Source organism: Populus nigra, chromosome 1, assembly GCF_951802175.1.
Source record: "Populus nigra chromosome 1, ddPopNigr1.1, whole genome shotgun sequence".
NCBI lineage: Eukaryota > Viridiplantae > Streptophyta > Magnoliopsida > Malpighiales > Salicaceae > Populus > Populus nigra.
Window position 1 is genome coordinate 12,249,353 of NC_084852.1, and position 10,236 is coordinate 12,259,588.

General features: G+C 28.6%; 1 protein-coding gene across 1 annotated transcript; it reads left to right on the forward strand.

Moving 5' to 3' along the window:
• Positions 1-1,573: 1,573 nt before the first annotated feature.
• Positions 1,574-1,987, forward strand: LOC133668681 (cytochrome P450 71D9-like). Its single transcript, XM_062088655.1, has one exon. It carries the CDS (start codon positions 1,574-1,576, stop codon positions 1,985-1,987), a length of 414 nt encoding a protein of 137 aa, XP_061944639.1.
• Positions 1,988-10,236: the final 8,249 nt, after the last annotated feature.

Genomic DNA, 10,236 nt, shown 5'->3' on the forward strand with positions numbered 1-10,236 from the left:
AAAAACATGGCCTGAATTTTTTGTGACCTTTCGGTTGCCTGAAACTGGACCAGCATATGACGCATCATCTACCATAGCAGCTGACGTGTTAGTCACCCCTTAAAAAAGAAAAAAAATAATAATAGAACCTAGCCTAGTTCATGTATTAGGGTTTTTTTTTAATTTTTAGGTATTTTATATTTATTTTTTCTTCAATTTCATCTTTCAATGTTGGCTTTTTATTAGGTTTTTGTATGGGAAATTTTTTTTTCATTTTTTATAAATTCTTATGATTTGTTTTAATATATTATGATTGAATTTTTACTTAGTTTACAAATAAGTTTAAAATGTTTTTTTCTGGTATTAGAAGTCATTTTTTCTGTGTAGTAGTACTTGAATATTTTTTAAAAATTTTATTCAATATCTTTCTATACATTACTTTTTTATCATTGTTTTAGATGAAGCATTGGTTCCGGAAAGAAATTTATTAAATACAATTAAGTTTATGACCTATGTTTTTAGATAAGATATTTACATCTATATCTATCTCTTAACTTGTCAATTTAGTCTTTGGTTAAATATCATTTATTTTTTACTTGGTTTTCACACAAAATGATAATATATTTTTTTTAGATATGTGCATCCTTGTATAATTTTTTTTATTTGATTTTATTTAGTCGCTTTCATGTTTATATCTATTTTTTATCATTTAATTAAATAAAAAATTAATTTTAATAAATAAAATCATTAAATACAACGAGGTAGAAGACCCGTGATGCGAGATCAAATATATTGATATACATTTATTTCTTGATTTTTGCAGTTTAGTCTTTAGCTATCATTAATGACTTTTTTATATTTATTTTTACAAATAATTCTTAAAATATTTAATTAAATGCATGTATAAACTCTTCTATTTTTTATTAGAATTTATTTTAATAAAGAATCATATTGGAAAAGTTTGCATATGATTTTTTTAATGAAAAAAAAATATTCGGCCCACAAGCCAATGGACTAGTATATCTAAAACGAAAGTGGCAAAGGCTGGTTTGGAGGGGAAGAACATGATACTGTAGATTTTCTTTTGAATCTTTAGGGCCAAGCAGACCTTGAATTTACATTAACTACAAAGAACATTAAAGCAATTATCTTGGTTAGTATATTTATTGCTTCACACACACACACACACACACACACACACGCACGCACGCACACGAGTTTGCCAAATTTGACGCTGCTAAGAAATTCAAGGTTCTGCCTTTATAAATAGGTAACACGTGATAATGAAAACCCCGCTCATCAATGCATAGCCAGCATCAACTGAGTAAATAAGATTTATAATATGGAACACCTCGGCTACTGAGGTCAAGCTGCAAGTTCTATGTAATATCTCTTCTTGTCTATAAAATATGTTGTATGATTCTACAGTAAATGGTGTGCAGTTGTCTAGCATAAGACAATAATTGAATTTCAGGACATGTTCGTTGCTGGTAGTGAGACATCATCTAGGACGGTAGAATGGGCAAAACGGAAATGGTAAAACATCCAAAAATAATGGAAAAGGCACAAGCAGAAGCCAGGCAGTTCTTCGCAAATGTTGATGAAGCAGGTCTTCACAAACTGGACTACTTACAGTTGCTTATCAAAGAAACTCTTGAACATACCCCCAATTCCTTTGCTATTTCCAAGAGAAAGCAAAGAGGCATGCAAGATTACTGGTTACGACATGCCTGCCGAATCCAAAGTTACTGTGAACATATGGGGAATTGGGAGGGAACCCATTAACTGGACTGAACCTGAGAGATTCTATCCAGAGAGATTTCTTGATAGTTCAATGGATTATAAGGGGATTGATTTTAAATTCATCCCATTTGGTGCTGGAATATTGTTTGGTATGGCTACTGTGGTGCTTCCACTTGCACAGCTGCTATGCTTTTTGGATTGGATACCCCCTAATGGTCTGAGATCAGCAGATCTTGTCACGTCCCAGGTTTTTGGCTCTCGTTAAGACGAAAAATGATCTCTCCATAATTCTCATTCAGCATCTTCCAGTGCTTTTCTATCGTCTGAATAATCAGCTTGTGTGCGGCCAAATAAACAACAAAAGTGCAGGTCTTTGAGGAAAACACAAGTCTGCAATTTTTCTGCAGATCAGTCAGCTATGAATAAGGGAGAGTCGTCACTAAAACTGCTGAACTTTTAATTCACTCTTCTCTCTCTCTTATAGTTCCTTGCAAAACATTCAGCCCTATTTATACATACAGAATCAACACACCTTCCTTACACTTGTTCACTTTAATTACCACTTAAGCTAACTCTAATTACATTAACTAATTAACACAAGTTCATGTCAGTGTCAGTAATTTCCTATGTTATTCATACTTCATGTACATATGTTTAGTTTTGTATGTGCAAGTTATGAGATGTTGTGAACTATTCTTTGCTCGTATATTGACTTGTGAGCAGATTTGATATATTGGACGTACGTTTATGGCTAAAGTGAGAAGATCATTTCTCATTTTAGCAGAAGAATAGAGCTTTTCAGCAGTGGGCTTTTTGGTGCCAGAAGAGCTGCATGTTGAGGAACAATTACTCCGCATTGACAAATTTTTCTGCTCACAAGAGTTTCATGATAGACTCGAGTTTTATCTATTCATTATTGGAATCCATTTTCATGGATCTCCTCTTGTTCATGTTGATCATAAATAAAGACCTGACTAGTTTCCTACTGGATCATTTAATTAAGAGACAGCAGTAATTGATGCCCTTGACACAATCTTCATGCAACCAAGATCATGTCTTAGCTCCCACGTGAAAGTTTGCAGAGACAACTAAGAATGATTTGCAAGATATACGTCGAGTGTAGAGATGCCAAGGCCGAGATACATTAATTACTAAAGATTTTCCCAGAATGCATCGAAAGAGTGATTTGATACTTGGGGACATTGTAAATGGGAAAGAAAGATAGCAGAAAGAGTATGTTATCCCAAAAACCTAACATTTTCAGCAGCAGTTGTTGACTGGATGCACTGTAATTTTATAATAATAAACAAAAACGATTCTTGAAGTTTATGATATAGCAAGTCGAAATAACCTTAAACAAAGGTTGCATTATTGATCTGTCTGAACTTTGAAGTTAGCATGTCGACTCCATCATTAAAAAAATTCTGATAGAACTTATCATTGATGAGTAATGACAATATGACAATAATAAACAAAAAAATCGCATGGCAAACACAATGTGGAATATTGTCTCATAGAACACTCTCGAGGACATAAATTTCTGATTTTTTTTAATTTCAAGTTAGGCATATAAATCAATGGGAGAATATAAAATAAATAAAATAAAATAAATAATCTACTACAACCACATGTTAAGCTACCGACCCATACCACCACGACAAATTGCTGTGTTTGGTTAGATTTTAATTTCTAACTTACTATTTCGTTTGTGAAAACTGACATGAGAATGCCCTGATTGCAAAAAAACAAACAAACTACGCAGTGACGTGGTTTGTTTATTAGACTCATTAAACCCAACCATTATCTTATAAAATGTTTCCGTTAAACATTTTGTTTATGAAATAGTATCTAATGGATAATAACTTGTTCAAGTTTATTTATCCTATAATATCAAGATTCACTCATTATAGATTAATGTATTTTATGGTAGGATCTAGTAATATGATTATTTGACATTTACTAAAAAAAATTAATACTTGGGTGTCATCACGACCTCAACATTTAAAATTTTAAAAGGAATGCATGTTTCAAATATATATTAATTAAAATAAAAAGAATTGAGGTGTCACTCCTCATTAACATTCAAAGTAATAGTTTATTAGTTTATTTACCTCTAATACCATGAGTGAATAACAAAAAAAAATATTTTTAACGTGATTTTAAAAAAAAAAGTTTTTGAAAAGGGTTGTGAAATGTTGGTCTATAAAGGCTTTTTAATATGGGCTAAACCTTTGGCTAGTTTTATAAACAAATTATAAACCCAATACAAATAAATATATGAGTGAACATTATCATTTTGACAAAGTAAATTTATACATAAATAACACAAAAAAAAAATCAAAAATAAGTAAAATGCAAACTTTTAAGGATTTGGTCTAGATACTCAAAAAATAAAAAGACTAGAAAACAAATTAAACATGTTCGCAATGCAAATTTATATACAAAATATAACATATGAGAAAACATGTCAACAAATCAAAACATCCACGTTCATGCGCAATCAATCTTAAAGTTTATTCAAATCCAATAATTTCATCATAAATGCACATTTAAAAGTAACCATAAACCAAAATAATATTTTAAAAAAAAATTAGACTTGAAATAGATCTTTTGGAGTGGATGTGATGGATTAAAATAGGCTAAAATAGTTAGTGAAAGTGGCGAAACAACGTTGAAACAGTGTTGCAAAAGTTGGTAGCGGTGACTCGGATTACATCGCACTATTCAGCTAAACCATGTGGAGAGGAGGTGTGGACTAGTCCACAGGAAGCACCACCACTTCTTCTTTCTTCCTCTTGGTGTTAGCGGTGCAAGTCACCTCCATTTTCAGAAGGAGAACAATGGTGAAAAAGTTTTGATCTTTTTTTGCCCATGATTTTGTTTTCGTTTCTAGCTAGATAGCTTGGCTTTCAACATGTCGTTAAGCTTACTGGTGGGGAGGGGAGGCATGTGGACTACCCCGTGAGGCTACAGCACTTCGCTTTCTTCCTTCTGGCAGTGTCAGTGTAAGCCACCACTGGCGGTGGAGCGAGATTTGAGAGCTTGAAGCTTTGGTGGCATGCTGTCTTTTTCTACTACTTTACCGCTGTTTCATTGTTCTTCTTTCTTTCTTGATTTTTTTTTTTTTCTAATTTGTGGTTGTTATAGGTTGTTGTGCAGCTGGGGGTATTGATGGGTTTGTAGCAGTGAAGTTTATGCCTTGACTATCTCTCCTAATGCCATGGAAGACATTGTCGTCATTATCCTAACACTACCTTGTCGTTATAGCAGTGAAGTTTATGCCTTGACATATCTTGGGAAAGGGATAATATTGCATGCATGATCCTAACACTACCTTGTCGTCATTATCCTATTACAATCATATATAGCAAGGAGGAAATGGCATCTCAACCAACAAAATTATTTTTGAAATCTCAAAAATAAAAATAAAAAGATAATTTTATTGGCAATTTTTAATTCCAAATGTGCTATTTATAGTTATATTCTTAGTCTTTGAGCTTGAGTTCTTTATTTGTTTCTAAGTATATTTGTAAATTTAAAATGTTAGCCAGGAATTAGGCCCTATATTATTTGAGTTAATAACATCAAGATCCAAGGCCTTATAACTAGGATTAATTAAGAAGAAAGATGAATAACATATGTAATATTTGGTATTGCAGTAACAATTATTTTTTAAAATATTTTTTATTTGGAAATACATTAAAATAATATTTGTTTTTATTTTTAAAATTTTATTTTTGATATCGGCATATCAAAACAATTTAAAAATTAAAAAAATAATTTTAAATAAAAATTAAATTTTTAACAAACAATATTTTCATTGCAATATCAAAACATTTATGTATTAAATTCAAGCATCAAGGAGACATTGCTCCTTTTTTTCTACATGGACCCTATGAGACAGTCAGATATCATAAACTTAATTTTATATTTTATTGACAATTAATATTGTTCAGTTTAATGGAATCACTGAATCACAAGCTACCAACTTTAGAATTTAGCAAGAACATGAGCAGCTTGGAAGGGAAGGCCGACCAAATAATTGTAATTATCTATGCTGACTTAAAATGTAACGGGTCAATGGTTTGCTGCCCAAGGAAATGGTTTGTCGTCATTGGACCAGAAAGGGACGTTTTGGCATGCCTGAAATTTCAACTTTTTTTATTCTTTCATGACTCCAAATAATTATAACTCCCTTCGTTTTTTATTTTATTATCTATGAATACATAAGCACATACATTAGATGTGCTTTTAGAATCATTTGAATTTTTTTAATAAATTAATTTATTTAAATCATCTTAATGGATTAACTCAAGATATAAATTAATTTAGATTTCATAAAAATTTAAAAAAATAAATTGATTTTGTCAAAACCCGAGTTGATCCGTGATCTCAATAAAACCTAGTAAAAATCCAATAAAAAATCTATTGATTTTTTAAAATTGAAAATTGTTAGAATGATATTAATCTAAAATTGATCCGTGATCAAAATAAAAAGCAATAAAAAAATCTATTGGTTTTTTTAAAATGAAAATTGTTAGAATGATATTAATCTAAAGTTGATCTGTGATCTGAATAAAACCTAGTACAAAAATCAATAAAAAAATCTATTGATTATTTTAAAATGAAAATTATTAAAATGATATTTATTTAAATTTTTTATTAAAAAAATCAAGTTAATCTTATAGATGTGTACCCCAGGCCTCACATCAAAATCAAGCTTAACAACTAAAAAAGAAAAATTATTACAAAAGTTAAATAATGTGGAGAAATCATTATAAATCAATAGATCTTTTACTGTGGATTATAATAATAGTTTTACTTTTAATTTTTCATTTTATCTTTTGGATCTAACTTGGTTGTCAGGTTCAAGAAGCTTAAAATATTTTTCATACTCTTTATATTTTTTTATATTTTTAAAAAAAATAATATTGACTTACTGTAGAGCACAAACTAATATACATAGTCCTATTTGTTTTTGCATTTTAAAAATGTTTTTGAAAAAATTTTAAAAATTTTTATTTTTTTTCTTTAAATTAATTTTTTTTGGTGTTTTCAGATCATTTTGATGCGCTAATATTAAAAATAATTTTTAAAAAATAAAAAAATTATTATTTTAATATATTTTTAAATAAAAAAATATTTAAAAAAATAACTCACAAGATATATATATATATACTAATTACATGACCCGCGCGATGCCGCATGTCAATTTTTTTACATAAAAATATTAAAAAAAGTCGTGATTTAAAAGTATTAGGTTTTTTTGCAAAACTATATCCAAGAGTCTTAGGTTTGACTGCAATGTCTGATCCAAGAGTAATATTTATAATGACATTAAACTTGAAAGACTCAAGTTTAAGTAGGTTTGGTTGCAATACTAAACCCAATAGTCTTGGATATGGGTCTGACTGTAAGGTTGTGTTATAAAAGTGTGATACTTAAATAGATTAATTAAAAAGAAAAAAACCAACATGAAGAAAAAAAAATAATGAAGAAAAGAAAAAAAATATGAATTAACAGAGTTAACCTGTCAAACCTGAGATCCGTGTCATAAAAGTCTGATAACTAAATAGAAAAAAATTTAATATCAACAAACTAAATAAAAAAAGTTAATTAAAAAGAAAAAAAAGAAGACATCAACCTTTTCACCGTAAATTGTACTGTGTAGTTCACAGTAAAAGACATAAAAATAAAAAAAAGCAAAAAAAAAAACTAAAAGCATCAGCCTTTTCACCATGAAATTTTTTTTTGACAGGTTAACTCATAATTAACTGAGTTAATCTGTCTAGCTCGAGATATGTGTCATAAAAGTCTAATAATTAAATAGAAAGAAACTGAAATAGGTAAAAATGGGTTTGTGCCGCAGGTGTTGAATGATCTACTCTACATAGGTGTGGGCTTACAACTAAACTAAATGAAAAAAATTAATTAAAAAGAAAAAAAGCAAAAAAATTAAAATTTCGGGTTAACTCGTCAAACCAGGTTAACCCGTTAAACTCGGGATCTGTGTCATGAAAGTTTGATAACTAAATAAAAAATTTTACCATTAACAATCTAAATTAAACAAAAAAAAATATAAAAGGAAAGAAAACAAAAAAAATGCAAAAACAAAATCTATAAAGGCATAAAAAACGAAAAAAAACGATATATATATATATATATATATATATATATATATAATATAATATAATATAATAATAATAATAATAATAATAATTAGTATTATATATAAGTATAATTGAAAGGCGTGGGGAAGCTACAGTGTTTTCCCCACGCCTTTTAGTATATTGTTAATGTTAATATATATATTATCAGCTACAGTGCCTCCACTTGTGTTGTGTTTTCACCATCTAATTCAAACTTTGTGTTTTTATATCCAAGAAACAAGCGGTGGCGATCACAGCATCCATTTCTTGGTGACCACACCACGGCGGAGACTTTCTTGAGTCATCAAAATGGAGTGTTAGCCACTTTGTCCTTTTGTTACTGCAAATAAATTAAGGATTGGATGGTTATGACTATGACTCCTGAGAGCAGATTACAGAATTATCCAATCATACTTTATTGCATTAATTTGTAAAATGACTATTCAGTTGAAATATATATATATATATATATATATATATATATATATATATATATATATATAAATCAAAGAAATTATTTTGTAAAATAACGACATTACTTGGTCTTTAAAATTCTTGTGGATCATTCCTAGCATTGAATAATATTAAAAATAAAATTTTAAAAAATAAAAAATAAAAATAATTTAGATATGAAAATTATAACGTCCATGTATTGTTATTTTTGTTAATTTGTTTTTATATATTCTTCTCATTCCTTAAAGATTCTCGTGTTATTAATATAATGACGACTGGAAGTTTATATGGTCATTAATTTCAGGGATCGTAGGATTAGTCAACATACACACAAACTAACCAGGACACCTACTTTAATAAAAAAAAAAAATTCTCAATTTATTTTGTTCCTTAAACATTATTGAGAATCTTAAGCTATCTCCATCCTACAATTTAATGCAATTTAGTTCAATTGGATTAAATTAATTAAATTTTACTAAAATCTGAAAAAAATCCTTTTCATAAGGGTTTATTTGCTGAACTGCTACAAAGAAATGGCCAGTTTTGGGGATTTTTCCTGTAACTTTCTCAAACAAATAGTCAGCAACGGCAAGGAAAGAAAGGAGCATTTTCCCAAGTTGCTCAAGTTTGACTATTAAATCACTTCTACCATCCTAACACAACTCTCTGTTTATTTTAATGTTAAAAAATAAATGAAAATTAACTTTTCATTTTTCTTCGTCAAAACCTATAAAATACTTCCGTAATTATAGCTTTCAAAGTGTGCGATGAGAGCACATTACAAGATACATCCCTCCGATAGACCAGCCACAGTATAAGGTAGGTTGGCTAAAAGTATTCCGACCGTATTTGACAACACAACTGTCATGTGTTTTTAAAATATTTTATTTTTTTATTTAAAATTAATTTTTATATATATATTCTTATCGTTTTATTCTAATATGGTGTTGTCAAAAATAATTTTTTAAAAAATTATTATTTAAAAGCATTTTCAAATAAAAAAATTAATAAAAAATTACTACACTATCAAATACACTTTCATTCCTTTCGCAGCACGCAGCTGTACAAAATTATATATATATATATATATATATATATATATATATATATATATATATATATATGTATGTGGTTGGAGATGGTGTCATCTTTGTGTGGAAAACTTTATGGATGTGGACTCAAGTCATCTTTGTATGCCCTTGCAACATGCCACCTGCCATCAAGGCTGTGTGAATTTGATCACCCAGTCAATAAATAATAATAATAATAATAATAATAAAGAGCTAAAGTCAAGGGGGATATATATATATATATATATATATATATATATATATATATATATATATATATATATATATATATATATATATGTTTTACGTTTGAGTAAAAAACAAACACAACAGCACTCCTCAGCACAGAACCCAAAACATTATTTATATATTGCAATCACAGCTCTCCGTCATAAAAATAAATCTTGGCCGCCCAATTGGTTGACCTTTTTGTTTCCCCGATTCAGCTTTGACCAATGGAGATTACGCATCAACTACCCTTTTCTTGCTTTCAAGATTTCAACCGTGAAGGACCCTCTTAACAAAAATAAATAAAAATAAAACTCATTATACAAATATATCGTATATTATAAACTCTTAATTGCCCGTGATTTTTTAATAATACTGTAAAAAAGCGTTATTTGATATTTTAATCTTAATAAAATGGATTAAATAAAAAAATAATTAGGATTTAAATGATATATTATTTTTTAAAAAAATTAATTTTAAAATAAGAACGCATACACATGCGCTCACATCTATATACTACATAATCTACGTAGTTGATACATATCCGTTTTAAGATTTTAATTACTATTTAATTTTAATGAAATATTATAAAATTATAATACATGATTTTATAA

Bases quoted from the DNA above. Each gene is read 5' to 3' on its own strand.
- LOC133668681 (XM_062088655.1), top strand. From the start codon at position 1,574: ATGTTGATGAAGCAGGTCTTCACAAACTGGACTACTTACAGTTGCTTA.